The sequence below is a fragment of the Penicillium odoratum genome (assembly GCF_028828045.1).
Source record: "Penicillium odoratum strain IBT 22623 chromosome Unknown utg000004l_segment0_segment0, whole genome shotgun sequence".
Classification (NCBI taxonomy): Eukaryota; Fungi; Ascomycota; class Eurotiomycetes; order Eurotiales; family Aspergillaceae; genus Penicillium; species Penicillium odoratum.
The window spans coordinates 1,870,667-1,886,396 of record NW_026643146.1 but is presented as its reverse complement, the minus strand read 5'-3'; the positions used below and the strand labels follow the sequence as shown (position 1 = coordinate 1,886,396).

Here is a 15,730-nt window from a genome sequence, read left to right as displayed (position 1 = left end):
GAGCATCTTCTTGAGTTGCAGTTCTGGCCTGTTCTTTAGCCAGACCTAACAGCTTGTTGTCGTCGGTAGTAGGGATCCAGTGGAACTCGATGCGGTTTCCATCCCTCCGCAACCTTCTCATCAACTTGTACATCTGACAAACAAACTCCTGGCCAGACTGTCGTCGGGGGTTTCTTAGCGTGAGCACCGCCGCCTTGTTGCTTGTGAGCAACGTAGTCCTGTAGTCCTTGATTCCCACTATCATTTTCAACACGTGTGCCATGGCTGCCAGCTCCGCAGAGAACGGGTTCTGCTCTGCCCTCGCGCCCAATGTGATAGAAAACGTTTTGAGCTTCAATTTTCGATTTCGAGGTGGCTGTTTCTCGATTGCGACTCCAAATCCCACCAGCTCGTTCCGTGCCGAGCTGCTGACCGCGATCTGCATCAACCCGCCCGCTTCAGTCTGGGGTTCATGTTGTCCGTCAATATTGGTCTGTACGCGTTCGTCCCATGGGGCCAACGTGAACGGGTCAATTGTTTCCAGTGTCTCCATGTCGATGTGCCTAAGCGCATCTGCCACTTGGTACAGCGGCGAGCGATGATATCGTCTGAACTTTCTGATCCGGTCTGTACCTCTGCGGAGCGGGTTTGTTTCAGGAAGGGTATGCATGTCCGTCCACATTTTCACGGCCCGTCTCCAGAATCGGTTCCGCGCGGTGGCAATGTGGGCCTCCGCCTCCGCTACGCTGGTCGCGACCGTGAGGAATGTCCCCACAATGGCTTGTGCTCCAACTCTTTGGACTCGATTGATCGGCCCCATGGCCTTGTCCTTACACGCGTGCATCCAGACATTGGAGGCGTAGTCCACAACTGGCGCCACCGTCGATGTAAATAACTGCCGCGCCGTTGCTGGGGAAAGGCCGCGAAGTCGCCGAAGCTCCATCGCTGCCTCCAGGCCCTTGGACGCGGCCCTCGCCATATGTTCCTTGTATTTCAGTCTCGTGTCCATCAAGACACCCAGGATCTTGACGTGCTCTTTGGGTACCACCGTCTGTCCCTTGATGATAAACGACTCATGGTCCGATTTACGCATCTTGGGAGCAAAGTGTATGATAGCTGTCTTTTCCGCTTCAAAAGTTGCTCCACTTCTCCTTTCCCAATCGAGCGCCTCATTGATAATTGCCTCGATTCCTTGCCGGTTACTCTGCGCGGTTGGCCCGGTCACCCATGCGGTAAAATCATCCACAAAAGCGACCGCTCCTCCTTGGCTGTCGATCTGTCTTTGCACGAGGTCTGCGTTGAAGAAAAGGAATAGGATCGGAGATAGGGGTGAGCCCTGAGGCAGGCCAGCTTGGGGCAATCTTCGGGCCTCAGAAAGCTGCCCGTTGATCTGGATGGTGGCCGTTCGCTCTGAGCAGAATGCCTCGACCCACCGGAGCAAGTCATCTGGTATGCCTCGCGCTTTCATCCTCTGGAGCAGTCGTTCTTTGCACACTCCGTTGTAGGCACCTTTCACATCGAAACTGATCAGGCTCAATACTCGACGGCCGCGCCAGGCTGCGTAGATCTGCTCCTGCAGGAGCACCAGTGCTTGCTCTGCGGATCGCTGCTTTCGGGCGCCGAAGTGGCTGGTCGGGAGCAATCCGTGCGTTTCCACTGCGTGTGAGATTCTTTCAGCAACCACTGATTCGAGTATCTTTCCTAGTGTCGCTAGGAGTGAGATCGGCCTCCACGCCTTTGCAATGGTGTAATTTTCTTTATTCGGCTTCTTGAGCGGTATGATCTTCGCGTGTCTCCATTGTGTCGGTAACGCGCCTTCTCTCAGTGACGCCTGGAATAAATCGAGAACCCTGTGCTTGACAGTCGGCCATGTCATCTTCCAGACTATCGCCGGTAGACCGTCTTCACCCGGTGCCTTCCATGATTTAGCCGCAAAAAGCTGTCTTTCGATCTCTTCTATGCCAACCGTAGGCATCCTCACCGGCTCTCTCTGTGGTCTCGTCCCTTCGTCTTCAATCACGTCCGGTAGAGGGGGAAAGAATTTAGACAACAGCTCTTCTGCTTGCTCCTTATGGTCAGCGGTGGTAGTCCCATCTGCTCTGACGAGTTGTGGTAGCTTCCCGAATGCCGCGTCTTCTCCCGATTCCAGGTACTTAGCGGCTTTCCAGATATTGTCGTTGTCTGCGAGAAACTCATTCCAGTGCTTCTTCTTTTGCTTGCGGATGGCGTCATGGTATTGTTTTGCCGCATCCTGGGCCATCTTTTCGAGCTGAGGTATTTTTCGCCCCGCCCGTCGCTCCGAGCGAGCGCGATTGCGCCAGTGTGTGTATATGTAGCGGAGTTGTGTCAGGTCGGTTGTCCACCACCGCTTCGCGTGTGGCGATGGTTTCGCTCTTGGAGTTAAAGTATGCACTGCATCCGAGACTGCGGACATCAGTCGGTCGGTTTTCTGCTGCACTGTGCCTTCCGACGGAGTGGTGGCCAGGGTGCTCGCGATTCTAGCATTAATCTCTTTCCATGGCGCGTTCTTCAGAAGAAGTCGTTCCTGATGTTTCGGGGCTGACCACGGTTCATCGAACACCGTCTCAATCGTCCGGTGATCCGAGCCGTGCTCAGTCCCGTGTATTACGCATTTGGTCATCAGGTCTGCCAAATTGTCGGAGGCAAGGACGAGGTCAATTGTGGACTCGCAGTCCCCGTACTGTCCTTCGCCATGCCATGTTTTCGTGCCTCGTTTGAGCAAGCTACTTAGAGCAAATTCACTCATGAGGTCAATGATTGGATCCGCTTCGCCTTGTCTTCCCAAGGACACCTTGTCTCCGCCCCAGAGTTGATCATGGCGGTTGAAATCTCCCATAATCATGATGTTCACCACCGCGCCCGTGTCTCGCCGCACCATCGCAATTGCCCTTCTCAGGTGACCACACGCGTCATCCAGAGCCGAGGAATCTCCCCCTTCGACGTAGACCGATGCTATAAAGATCAGCCGTTCGGGTAGTCGGATGACCGCTGCTGTCAGATCCGGGGACTCAATGGCCACTTGCTCCGCTTCTACATCTTTGTTGACCCAAAGCATGCTCCGGATCGCCCATCTGCCTTCCCTCCAGGTGGAGGGTACCATCTTCGTCCATTTGTGATGTCCCATTGGGGTGGTCAAGAGTCGTCCCTGAATCCTCCTCGCCTGGGGTTCCTGAATCGCTAACGCCACTGCGTCCTTGGTTTGTTCGTCGTTCATTAAGCTTTCATGCACGGCACCCTGCTTCCTCACATTCAATTGGATTATTCGAAGTGTTTTATTCATGACGTGGTGGGTAGAGCTTCCGGCAATTCTTGCTAAACGACTCATGTGGCCCACCGCATGGAACACACTTTGGAACCTCTTGATCGCAGCGACTGTGGTGATGACCCTCCGAGGCGCACTTTGCGCACTTCTGGGTCTTCCGGCATTGGAATGCCTTGTGACCAATCTCCTGGCAGTTATAACATTGCATCGGTCGTGGCCGATATTCGAAGACGCTGGTTGTCCCGGATTCCCCTCCAACGTGGAAGTATCCATCGGCCAGGAGCCTCCGCGCGTCGGAGCCTTTAGTGAGGTACACGACCATCGAGCCATATGGCTTCGCGGCTTCCTTGCTGCTAAGCCACGTCATCTTGGCGACTGTACTTTCGTTTTCTTCACTCAGTGCTACGGTTGCTCCAGCCAGAATGGCATGGTTGTCATCCAGCACCGCAGCCCTCTTGACGCCGTCGACCTTGATCGGGTAGAGCTCGTCCCGGAGCACCCGGGATCCTGTTCCGATCTTGTCTTCCGCCACTTTCTTGACCAGCTGGTGCTCGGCTTCATCACGACACGCAATCCTGATCCGATTGGGGTCTCTTGGACTCACGGTGACCGCGCGGCAGCGCCAGTGGGTGTGATCATCCATCGTTCGGATCTCTTTCTCGATTGCGGCCCTGATTGACCCCGCGGATATCTTTTCATTTTCAATTTCGGTCATCTTCGAGGTGTCTATCGTACAGTACAAAGTTTCGGTAAAGGTGGTCGGTGTCGTGCCCAGCGTTGACAGTGTCCGTATGTTGCTTGGGTAACTGGTTGGAGGAGTGCGCGCGACATCTGCATAGGATGGGGCACTCGTGGGAGCGGGGACGCTGATTTCTTCGCGCAAGGATTGAATCTCGCGGAGAATCGCATCATGGTTGTTCTGAGAGCATGCCTCGGAGTGGCATTGCGGTGTCAAGGGTCTATCAGTCAGGTTCTGTAGCTCGTGTCGGACCTCGGCGAGAGCGGCACCAAACTCTGCTTGGGCTTTTAGTAGTTCTTCTTTATATATCTCATCGCGGAGTCTGATCTCCCTCCTGAGTTTGGCGATCTCTTGCACCAGATTGCTGACATCGAGGTCGTCGCTCTCGGTTGCGGAGTCGTCCGAAGTTGCCACGTCAGGCTGGTTTTCGGGTTCGATTCTCTTCTTTGGTAGCGGTCGCGTCTTCCTCTGCTCGTTGTCGATCTCTTGCTCTCGAGCATAGTTTTTCGGTGGTTTGGTGGTGCGCTTCGGTCTCGACAGTCGCGGTGGCGAATCCTCGCGTTCATCGCGGTCGGGCGAATCAGGGGTTCGCATCGCGGCCCGTCCCGTCAGTACTCACTCGATACGGGAGGTCGGTATTTTCGCCACGTGGCACAAAAAGGCGCTCCTCGGTCTCACAAACGGGTACCTGATATCTGTTTTCCCGTATTGATACAGTCGATCCCTTTGAACTACAGAGAAGTCAGTCGAGATACAGTACTTCCGGAAATCGGTGTCACCACCCACAATCTGTCAGTGTTTCTCGAGCCCCGATGCCAAGGTGCACTTAGCCATTCCTAGCATAGTAAAATGAGTCATCCAGCACCCCCACCTCCAACACTTCCATCACATCCAAATGTATTTATTTACGATCAATCACCGACACTAGGACTTGTCACGATTTATTTTACGCGAAACAACTATAAACCTGGTATCAGCTGGGGCTTGCCATCTCTTCACACTGTCTCTTGCACTGCGCGGCTCTACACCCAGCCTTTGACCTTCGGCTGTGGCCATGACGATAACCAAGCTGCCTGCCGAGATATTTTTTCAGATCACAGCGTACCTAGAGCCTGATGCATGTTACCGGCTCATCCAGGCCCTTGATGGTCTTGATCGACTTATCGCGCCTGAAGAATTCACAAAGAAGGCAAGAAAGACTGGAGATACCATTGTGCACCTGGCCGCAAGCAAAGGCGATGAGAAATTCATACAAACCGTGCTTGCCAAGGGCGTGAACTTCGAAGTCCGGAATAATCGTGGGGTCACACCTTTAGCTCTGGCTGCACGTCGAGGACATAGAGCAATAGTGGAGCTTCTTATTTCCGCTAAAGCAGAGGTCGATGTATCGGATAAAGTTGGATGCACTCCCCTACATGCCGCGGCCTACCATGGATCAGATATGGTAGTCCAAGTACTCCTTGATGCCGGTGCGAATCCCTATAGGACCTCTCATCATCATGGCACCGCACTAAATATGGCCATAAAGAACGGTCATCTTTCTACTACGTCACTACTTCTGAGCAGGATGCGACAGCCCCCAGATACGACAGACGTATTGAGTAGCGGTCTGGATATAGCGGCAAAATATGGCCGCACGGCAGTTTTCCAGCATCTTATTGCGGCGGGCTTTGAGATTTCAGACAGGACTTTGCACGTTGCCGTCACATCAGGAAGAGCAAAGATAGTCAAGATCCTTCTTGATCAAGTAGATTTCTCAGAGGATGTAAGATATTGGGCTCTGCGGTTTTCTGCCCAGCTCGGGTACAATTCGGTGGCACGTTTGCTAATTAGGACCGGCCTGAATATCTCGGGTGAGGACACCTGGCTGGCACGGTTGATCGGCTGTTTAGGCAATATCAAAATACTTCGACTTCTCGATAAGATGGGTGTCGATTTGGACAGATTCTCATTATTGTGTGGTGCTGCCAGCCGTGGCCACACTGCAATGATTGAACATTTGGCCTATCCAGGATGGTTGAGCCCTGACATGCGCAGGCGAGCCCTCCTTGATGCTACCATGCTTAAAACTCTTCTTGACTGTGGTCTTGCGTTTGACAAAGAAGAAAAAGAAGAAGCCATTTCCAGGGCGTCTACGGCTGGTCGTCTAGCCGTTCTAGATTTACTTCTCGGACCAGGGGCTCAGTCTGACATTCTGGCGCTTTATCCTGCTGTCTATGCTGGACAGGTTGAGAGGGTTCGCGCTATCCTAGATTTCCACAAGAATCCTCAGTACAATCTTTGTTTCCGGAAGTCCTTGTGGAGAGCAGCCGACGATGGCCATACTATGATAGTAGAGCTACTCTTGAATGTCGGCGTATCACCAGATGACCTTCGCTTTGATAGAGACTTTGCCCTTTACAGAGCAGCTGGGAAGGGTCACAGGGAGGTGGTTGATTTGCTTATCAAGGCTGGAGCCGATATTTCTCGTGAAAACGATTTTAGGGGCCACGAACTATCTGATTACGACAAACACGGATACACTCCACTCTATATTGCTGCCAGAGGTGGGCACGTGGCTGTGGTTGACAGTCTCATCTCTTCCGGTGCAATAGTTTCCTTCCAGGGAGTAAAAGGCTATACTGCACTTCATGCTGCGGCAAGCGCTGGCCATCGTGAGGCGGTAGAGTCACTCATCAATGCTGGTGCCAATATCTGCACCCAAGACCATTCCGGGGCCACACCTCTACATTATGCTGCGCAGCGTAATCGTTTTCAGGTAGTTGAGCTGCTTGTTAATCGCGGAGCTGATCCGTCGATCCTAGATCGTGGAGGAAGATCTGCTCTAAGTCGAGCCATCGAGTTTGACCACGCTCAAGTTATTGAAACCCTCAATGCAGCAGGAATTATGGCATGATAGGGTTGTTTTTGATAAATAAATACCCCTCTTGAAGTAGCAGTTTTGATCGTTTCATATGTATATCAGGAGATTAGGCATGATAAGGTTATTATTGACTATTCAGCTACCCTCTATAAAGTAACAAGTATGATCGTTTCATATGTATTTAGGTCAAAAATATTGTGGCCACTGAACCGCTGAGCCACGAATCGAACGTGGGATCGCATGAACGCAGCTTCAGGCATCTTACCAACTAGAACACACAGGATTCAGTGACCTAGAGGATTTCGAAAATTAAGGCTATATAGCACTATACAGGATAACCCTAGGAGGAAGAATGTTGTGGCTCCGCTTTGAGCTTGCCAGATCTGCTTCCTTTCTTTCGCTTTGGTAAGATTGCATTTCCATGGAGATTCTCAGTAGCATCGACATAGTTACGAGAAATGTGTCATGTAATTGATCCTTGTAAAATACTGTCCGTGTAAGACACGGGAATATCAATATTTCGGAGTATCAATTTTCCGGTTCATCTCATAAGTATAGACCATCGGATTTTGGCATTAGGGTTAGAGATACTATCAAAGAGTATAGGTGGTGACACCGATTTTCGGAAGCACTATATAACATCACAAAATTTTGTAATACATTGGCAAGCATATTTTACTGTAATTGAATGTAACAAAGGTGATTCATGGTGAGTCATTCCAGGTGTCCATAGTTGCGACCTGCGGCTCTACTTTGCCCCGCACCAACATTTTAAAGCTCCGCAAATTTCAACAAGCTCCCCGCACCGCAACGCGGCATCCAACACACGAAACATGGCGAAAGACCAGGAAAAGCGTGATCGTGGCAAGGGTCGAGGAGGCCAAGGCCAGTCCCGCGACGTGCAGATCTCCAAGGCGCTGAGTCTGCTCCTGCGACACGCAGCAGAGAAAGAAGGACTCAAAATGAATGCGCAGGGTTACGCAAACGTAGCCGACGTAGTATGGTCCCTTCCCCCCCAACTTACTCCCCATGAATCCTAATTTGAACTAACAAGATCTCTCTACAGCTGCAATGGCGGAAGTTGAAATCCATTAAATGTACCTTCGACGAAGTCAAACATGCCGTCGATTCCTCCGACAAGAAGCGCTTCGCACTCCTCCACATCCCCTCCTCGCATCCTACCGAATCTACAACCCAGGCGACTACAGTCCCCGGATCAGATCCCATCGATGACACGACCGTCCTAGGAAAACCCACCACAAGCCAAGAGCAGACCGATGCAACACAGCAGGCACTTTCCGTGACAGATACCGATCCCGCAAACTACCTCATTCGCGCATCGCAAGGCCACAGCATCAAAAGCGTAGATGCGGCCTCATTCCTCGAACCCCTTTCCCTGGACGACGAATCCAAGCTCCCAGAGACAGTTGTCCATGGAACTTTCCATGGTGCATGGCCTCTTATTCTGCAGTCGGGCGGACTACGCTGTATGAATCGCAACCATGTACACTTCGCCACGGGCCCATCTCTCGAATCAGTACTTGCGGCTCAGGAGACGGCGACTTTTAAGCAGGGAGCGGAGAAGACGGTGATTTCGGGAATGCGGGGGGATGCTCAGGTTTTGATCTATATTGATATTCGGAAAGCGCTCAAGGCTGGATGTCCGTTCTGGCGCAGTGAAAATGGGGTTATTTTGAGCGAGGGATTACCTGATGAATCTGGCGTACAGAGGGTTCCCGTGGACTTTTTTGATGTTGTCATTGAGCGGAAGCTTAAGATGGGCAAGATTTGGGAGAAGGGGGAGGAGTTACAGGAGTTGCCGGCCAATTTGACGAGTAAGGGAACTCCGAAGAATAGGCGATAAATGTTATTTCATTCAATATTGAAATGCTGTCCAATGATTTCATAGATTACCTAGGTAAGTCTTGATGAAATAAATTCATAATTCGAGACATTCAGCTTGACTCTATGTATACTTCTTTATGCATTAGTTAAGCAGGACCATGCATGTATACGGCGCTGACGACATAACTCACGCGCAGTAAATGGCATGAATATATTCCGTATTACTTATGAATTTCCCCTTATAGGCTCCCCGAGCTCCTTAACCAATGAAATCCTCTTGATATCCGAAGTGCGGGGAATTCGGAAGTGTTCCCTCACGTTAAAACGACCCGCCCGATCCGACTCAGCATCGAAACAGCATCCGACGCCTTCGACTTCAACATCCGATCCGTCCTGAACCAATCATGCCACCGCAATTTTGCGGGGTCACCCTCTAATGAGCATCAACTTAGTCAAGAGACTTTACTCCGTCTGGGGGAACCGGATTTAGGTCTATCCGTGCAGCCGTAAGTTGCCGCTAGACAAATTCCCGTCGGATCTTGTAGCAATTAAATACTCGAGCTCTGTAGCAGCGTGTCGCATCTTCTTTTAACTTAAAGCTGAACCCCAGAAGAAGACGTTACACACCACCTAACTCTACTTTTACTTTAACGTTATTTTCTCAACGAACTACGAATCTTCAACATGGCGGCACACAGATTTGACCCCAATTTCACCGACAATGTCATCAATTCAATGGGTCCCAAGACCTCGCCGCGTATGCGCCAGCTCATGACCGGCTTGATCCGACACGTGCACGACTTCGCGCGCGAGGAAGAGCTTACCGTCGACGAGTGGATGGCAGGAGTGAAGATGCTCAACTGGGCCGGACAGATGAGTGACGATAAGCGCAATGAGGGCCAACTGGTCTGCGACGTGATTGGACTTGAATCGTAAGATTACACACTCGCCGAAAATAACCTTACTAATTTCGCGATAGGCTCGTTGATGAAATCACTTTTAAGTTGGCTGAGGAGGCTAAGGATGCGCCTACTGCTACTGCTATTCTTGGACCGTTTTTCCGTGCGGATACCCCGTACCGCTCTAACGGTGATGATATTGTCATCAATAAGCCCAAGGATGGGCAGATGGCGTTTATGCACGGCCGGATTATGGATTTCACTACTCAGAAGCCGCTTGTTGGCGCTACTGTTGAGGTTTGGGAGGCGTCGACAAATGGGTTGTATGAGCAGCAGGATCCTGAGCAGGTTGACTTTAACCTGCGTGGCAAGTTCCAGACTGATTCCGAGGGACGGTACTACTTTTACTGCTTGCGACCAACACCGTACCCTGTTCCCAACGATGGTTAGTGGTGTTTTATGCTGGTTTTTCAAGGAGTGGAAGCTGATGCTTTATATAGGCCCCGCTGGAAAGCTGCTTGAGCTTATGGATCGTCACCCGTACCGCCCTGCTCACATTCATATTATGGTATGTTTCATTGGCTGAATGAGAGATGTCTGTACTGACTCCTGTTGCTAGGCTACTCACAAGGGGTACCGTCCTCTTGTTACCCAGATCTTCGATCGAAGTGGCAAGTACCTTGACAACGACTCTGTGTTCGCAGTCAAGGATTCTCTGGTTGTAGACTTTGTTCCTCGCGATGGCGACCCCCGCGCGGGGCTTGAGCTGAAGTACGATGTTAAGCTTGTGAAAGACGAGCAATCTGACGCATGAGGAAGGGCCAAATTTGCATACTTGACTGGCTTTAGTCACTGTTTTACTGTCTTATTGAAGAGCGTTGTTGTCACATATCTAAGTCGAATTCGCAATATTGAAAATTTAATCAATCAAATTGCTACACTTCAATCTACACCTTAATCTATACTTCACTTTAAACTTTTAACTTACACATCAATTTACCGCACATACAATGATAACTTAATTCAAAGCATAAGGATTAGAAGACTAGATTGGAGTTCATAAGATGTCCATTATCGCTACCTATCCAACTCAAACCACAATCCCATTCGCAAATTGTGCAATGAGCGAGCCAACTTCATCAGCAGCCTCAATGCAATGCCAGTGTCCCACTCCCTTCAACACTTCAAGCGACTTCTTCTCGCTCGAAACATGCTGGAAGATATGCTCACACCCCTCCATAGATGCCGACTTATCCTCCTCACCAGCGATAAGCAGGAACGGAGCCATCACAGCAGCATAATCAGCCGGCTGAGCGGCAGAGATGGCCCGACAAAGTGCCGCGTATCCTTTCGGATCCTGACCAAGCAGCAATTCGCGGATAAAGGCTTTGTGAAGTGGGGTGCTGCGGGATCCGACGGCTGCAGAAGGAATAGAATTGGCCATGGGTTCCATGCCACCTGGAGAAAAAAGTTAGTATCGATATTTGAATCGAAATTACTTATTAGTATCTGAAAATAGGACGTACTCTCCAAAACAGTCTCCGCTCTCTTACTCATAACTGACTCTAACATCTCGGACGGATGTATCGGCCCAATCGCTACGACACCGAGCACCCGATCCGGGTACCGCGCTCCTATCTCCGTGACTGCCAATCCACCCATGGAGTGACCGACCACGACAGCCTTGGGGATTTTCAGTTCATCTAGCACAGCGATAGCATCGGCTGCGATCCCCGGGATGGAAACCGGGTCATTGGTGTATGTGGAACGCGCGGAACCGTATGTGTCGATAGTGATGCATCGGTGCTTTGATGTCAAATGCGGGAGCACAGGGAAGTAATAGTTTTGTGAAGACCCCAGACCGTGGATGAAAATAAATGTGAGCCCAGTTGGAGTTGGCGGGCCGGTAGGGTGAGAGTCGGAATAGTGAAGACTATGGGTGTTGGCTTGGACAAACGGCATGATGATATAGATTGCACAAGAAGGTCAATTTTGGAGTTGAGGAGAGGGAATAAGCACGGGGGAGCTAAGTTCTTAAATCGGATCTATAAAGAGCTCTGACGTTCATGGTTTCGGGCCGACTTTCTGTTTCGATGGTGGGGTTCCGACGGCGGTAACCGTGTGCAGAGTTGAGAATTGCGGAGTATATCTCAGAATGCGTTATTACCGACGGGCTGATTAAGGTTTTAAGGTTATCAAGGGATTTAACTTACCGCCTCAATCACCGCCTCTAATATATTAAAGCAATATGTCGACAGCTGATCTGTCATCCAGGGGAAGAAAGGGCTACATGGTAGCGTGGAAACAGACGAAAGGGACAAGATCTGTAGTTCAAAATGAATGGAGGAGGAAAAGAGGGAGGGATAGGGAGAGAGATACCATTAAGCTAAGACGCGCAAGCGCTGGTGCAAACGGAGGGGGTCACTTGACAACAGTAACTGCTAGCTAGTCGTTCATGGTAAATAGAGATGTAAATAGGTACCTTGTAGTACTTTTGCGAATCTTATTAGCCCCGACCAAGAAGCGCCACATACTCATATAGTCGGTAAAACTCAATTCTGCCAGCCAAATCCGAAATATATTTCAAGGCCGCTATTCTACCGGCGCAATACCCTCAATTTCCCCGGTTAGATTTGATCATTGAGACTGGAAGAACAGTTCATTTACTCCAAGATGTAGCCAATATAATAAAAATCTTGCAATTATCCTAGCCACCGATTCCGGACTTATCACCCATCGGGACGTCTCAGACCCTCTCAAGATGGTTCGCAGATTCTATACCCCCTTTATCCTCCAAAGGGGCTATAACTTCCAGTTCTGACACCCGGGCCTTCTTCAAGCTAGAAGCGTAAGCAGTGACCTCCCACCAGTGCTCTGGGTTAGAGAACAAATCATCCATTTCTTCCAAGGAGCCCCCATTCGTTTCCGGGAAGAAGAAGTAAACCATTAAAGCAGCGGAGACACCTATCACGGCGTAAATGATATAATAGCGCCACCCAATTGTAGTGAATGCAACCGGGGTAATCTCCGCAATAACGAAGTTGAAAAGCCAATGGGTCGCAGTTCCAATAGCTGCCGAATGTATCCGCAAGTCTTGAGGGGCAATTTCCGCACTGTACAAGAAATTGGCACCCAAGAATCCAAGCGGGAAAAAGCCCATGTAGAGAAAGAGAAAGATGGTCGCTGCGATAGAGGCACCATTGGTCGGGCTGTTACCTATGGCCCAGACACTCACGGCCAAACCGGCCATACAAAGACCCATGCCTAAGCTGGCGCTTATGAACAGAGGCTTACGACCGAAGCGGTCCACGCATAGATAAGCGGAAAGGGCCGCAAATATTTTCCAGGTGAGGACGCCGGCATTCAGCAACGCTGCCTTCTCAGCCCCTAGACCGAGAGACTCCTGGAAAATGGTCCCACCGTAATAAGAGATGACATTTGCGCCGGTCATCTGGGCGCAGAAATTGATGCCAACGGCAAGACACATGCGGTAGAAGAGTCGCTGAGGCTCAATCCTGAAGAGATCAATAAAGCCACGTTCTGAAGTAGAGGCTTGTTGAAGATTATGGAAGATTTGATCGATTTCAAGCTCGATGCTTTCATCGCTTCTATCATCCCCGGCAAGAGCGCGCATGGCCGCGTGTGCTTCTCTCCTGAGGCCCTGACTGATCATCCAGCGGGGAGATTCAGGGAAAGACATGGCGAAAGCCATGAGCATTAAGGTAAAAATGATCGGTAAAGCGAGGGGGAAACGCCAAGCGACCTGATTGTCTTGAATAAAAGAAAGGCCCACGTTAATCCAGCCAGCGGCTGCGATCCCGGAAGCAATAAAAATGCCAATGATGACGACGCTCTTGCCACGGCTCTTGAGATTTGTGCACTCGCTCTGCCACACAGGAACGACAGCGTTAACACTGCCGTTACCGATACCAGAAATAACACGACCAACAACAAGTTGACCAAGGCTATAAGAAGTGCTTTGGATGATAAGTCCAACAGTGGCAACGGCAGCAGCAGTGACCAAAGACTTTCTACGGCCAATGCGGTTGCCAAGCTGGGATGTTCCGAGGGCACCGACCAGACATCCGAGAGTGTATACGGCGACGACGGTTCCTGTAATAGACAAGATAATTTTAACCACAAGATCATGATGATATTATCCACATGATTCGAATTTAACATTATACCTTGAGCTGTGGCATTATGGGCTTTGATATCCCCCTTAGTGGTACTGGTGTCAATGGCCGGGAACTCCTTGATAAAGGATGGATAATTGAGAACACCACCCATGTTCGACTGATTGTAGCCAAACAACAGAAATGCAGGAACGACGATCAGGCATATGCGGGCCTTCGCCAAGGGCATGCCGGTGAGACCCATGAAGGTCATAATTCAAGATAGGATTATTTTGAGATGATAGAGCGATAAAGATGTCATAGAACGACAAGTCAAAGAAAACAATTCGTATTCAAAATCAATTTGAATAACAGAATACTAGAATCGGGGGAAATCAATCCCTAGATATAGTACAAAGTTGCTGACCACGTCTAAGCAAGGGTAGAGATGTAGGTTTTACCTATTCTCTGAAAGGCATTTCTGCCATTGGACTTAATCATGTGTAAAAACAAGTCCCCAACAGTCTAGTATTCCACGTCAGCTCTGTATGATAACCGTATTGACCCATACCCCGCAACTTAACCCCCGGAGCAAGATCAAATACAAGTTTGGACTTGTGGGGAAGAATTGGTGGCAACCCTGACCGTTCGCGCCGAAAGGTTTAGCCGCAATTTTCTCCCATTGGAATACTCTCTTCAAACGTATCCAATGTCGGCTACTTCCGCTCCAGAAGGTCTCGCAAAGACATGCGAGCCGATAAATTATTTAAAGCACAGCTCGACCAGTCATATTCTGAGCTTGGATTGAGATAACTCTTGACCAAAAAACTTTATTACACTAGTCCAATTTCATCTATATTGGACACATTACGATGTCGCCAAGTAAGCCCTTTGTCCTCTTCTTCAACCCGGTAAAGCATGCTAGGCCTTTCTACGAGAAGCTACAAGAAGTTGCCCGCACGGAAGTCGTTACCAGCAAGACCAGGGAGGAGTTTTTCAAGGATGTCAAAAATAAGTACAAGGATATATTTGCCATATACCGAACATCCGCTAGTGGCGCTGTGAGTCTCTAGCCCTTGAGAAACCCTATTTTTTTTTATTTGAGAGGCATCAATGCTAATGTGACAATTATTAAAGGTGGCCGGTAAATTTGACGCGGCGTTCATTGAGCGTTTGCCGCCAAGCTGCAAATACATTTTCCATAACGGCGCTGGTAGGTTTCAAGACTTCATGCAAAAATAATGTTGTAAATAACTTGTGGTAAAACAGGATATGACCCCATCGACACAAGTGCCTGTGCCAAGAGAGGCATCATTGTCACCAATGCTCCCGACCCAGTGACTGATGCAACCGCCGACCTGGCAGTCTTTCTCTTGCTAGGTTCCTTACGGCAGCTAAACCCATCAATTTTCTCTCTACGTGCAGGGAATTTCAAACGAGGAGTCGACTTTGGCCACGACCCCCAGGGCAAGACCCTGGGTATTCTCGGAATGGGTCGAATCGGCCGCGCAATCAAACACCGCTGTGATGCTTTCGGATTAAAGACAGTATACCACAACCGAAACCCTCTGTCGGTTGAGCAGGCTGCAGGTGCCGAATATGTTTCCTTCCAGAAGCTACTCACGCAGAGTGACATCATCAGCCTCAACGTTCCTCTGAACCACAACACCAAGCACTTGATTGGGGCAGCAGAAATCGCGAAAATGAAGCCCGGTGTGGTCATTATAAACACAGCTCGAGGTGCCGTCATCGACGAGGCTGCCATGGCTGACGCACTCGAGAGCAATCATATCGGTGCTGTAGGTTTGGATGTTTATGAACGGGAGCCCGAGATCAATGAGAAGCTCATGAAGCAACAACGTGCTCTGATGGTGCCACACGTAGGAACCCACACGGTCGAGACACTGGCAAAGATGGAGACTTGGGCAATGGAGAATGCGCGACGGGCGATCCTCGGCGAGCCGCTCCTGTCACCCGTACCGGAGCACCAGGGGCTTATTTGAAGTT

At 50.1% G+C, this 15,730-nt stretch overlaps 6 protein-coding genes across 6 annotated transcripts; 4 read left to right on the top strand and 2 right to left on the bottom strand.

Moving 5' to 3' along the window:
* Positions 1–5,055: 5,055 nt before the first annotated feature.
* Positions 5,056–6,897, top strand: N7520_004977 (ankyrin repeat domain-containing protein; the record flags this gene model as incomplete). The annotated part of the gene is made up of 1 exon (XM_057138911.1): positions 5,056–6,897. One exon carries the CDS (start codon positions 5,056–5,058, stop codon positions 6,895–6,897), a length of 1,842 nt encoding a protein of 613 aa, XP_056997118.1.
* Positions 6,898–7,697: 800 nt separating this feature from the next.
* N7520_004976 (tRNA 2'-phosphotransferase) lies at positions 7,698–8,728 on the top strand (the record flags this gene model as incomplete). The annotated part of the gene is made up of 2 exons (XM_057138910.1): positions 7,698–7,862; positions 7,931–8,728. The coding sequence occupies 2 exons, from the start codon at positions 7,698–7,700 to the stop codon at positions 8,726–8,728; spliced, it is 963 nt and encodes a 320-aa protein (XP_056997117.1).
* A 665-nt stretch (positions 8,729–9,393) lies between these two features.
* N7520_004975 (intradiol ring-cleavage dioxygenase) lies at positions 9,394–10,422 on the top strand (the record flags this gene model as incomplete). Its single annotated transcript, XM_057138909.1, has 4 exons — positions 9,394–9,641; positions 9,689–10,053; positions 10,109–10,176; positions 10,228–10,422. 4 exons carry the CDS (start codon positions 9,394–9,396, stop codon positions 10,420–10,422), a joined length of 876 nt encoding a protein of 291 aa, XP_056997116.1.
* A 276-nt stretch (positions 10,423–10,698) lies between these two features.
* N7520_004974 (alpha/beta fold hydrolase) lies at positions 10,699–11,570 on the bottom strand (the record flags this gene model as incomplete). The annotated part of the gene is made up of 2 exons (XM_057138908.1): positions 10,699–11,066; positions 11,135–11,570. 2 exons carry the CDS (start codon positions 11,568–11,570, stop codon positions 10,699–10,701), a joined length of 804 nt encoding a protein of 267 aa, XP_056997115.1.
* Positions 11,571–12,354: 784 nt separating this feature from the next.
* N7520_004973 (sugar porter family MFS transporter) lies at positions 12,355–13,988 on the bottom strand (the record flags this gene model as incomplete). The annotated part of the gene is made up of 2 exons (XM_057138907.1): positions 12,355–13,721; positions 13,796–13,988. The coding sequence occupies 2 exons, from the start codon at positions 13,986–13,988 to the stop codon at positions 12,355–12,357; spliced, it is 1,560 nt and encodes a 519-aa protein (XP_056997114.1).
* A 607-nt stretch (positions 13,989–14,595) lies between these two features.
* Positions 14,596–15,726, top strand: N7520_004972 (D-mandelate dehydrogenase-like dehydrogenase; the record flags this gene model as incomplete). Its single annotated transcript, XM_057138906.1, has 3 exons — positions 14,596–14,784; positions 14,861–14,936; positions 14,993–15,726. The coding sequence occupies 3 exons, from the start codon at positions 14,596–14,598 to the stop codon at positions 15,724–15,726; spliced, it is 999 nt and encodes a 332-aa protein (XP_056997113.1).
* Positions 15,727–15,730: the final 4 nt, after the last annotated feature.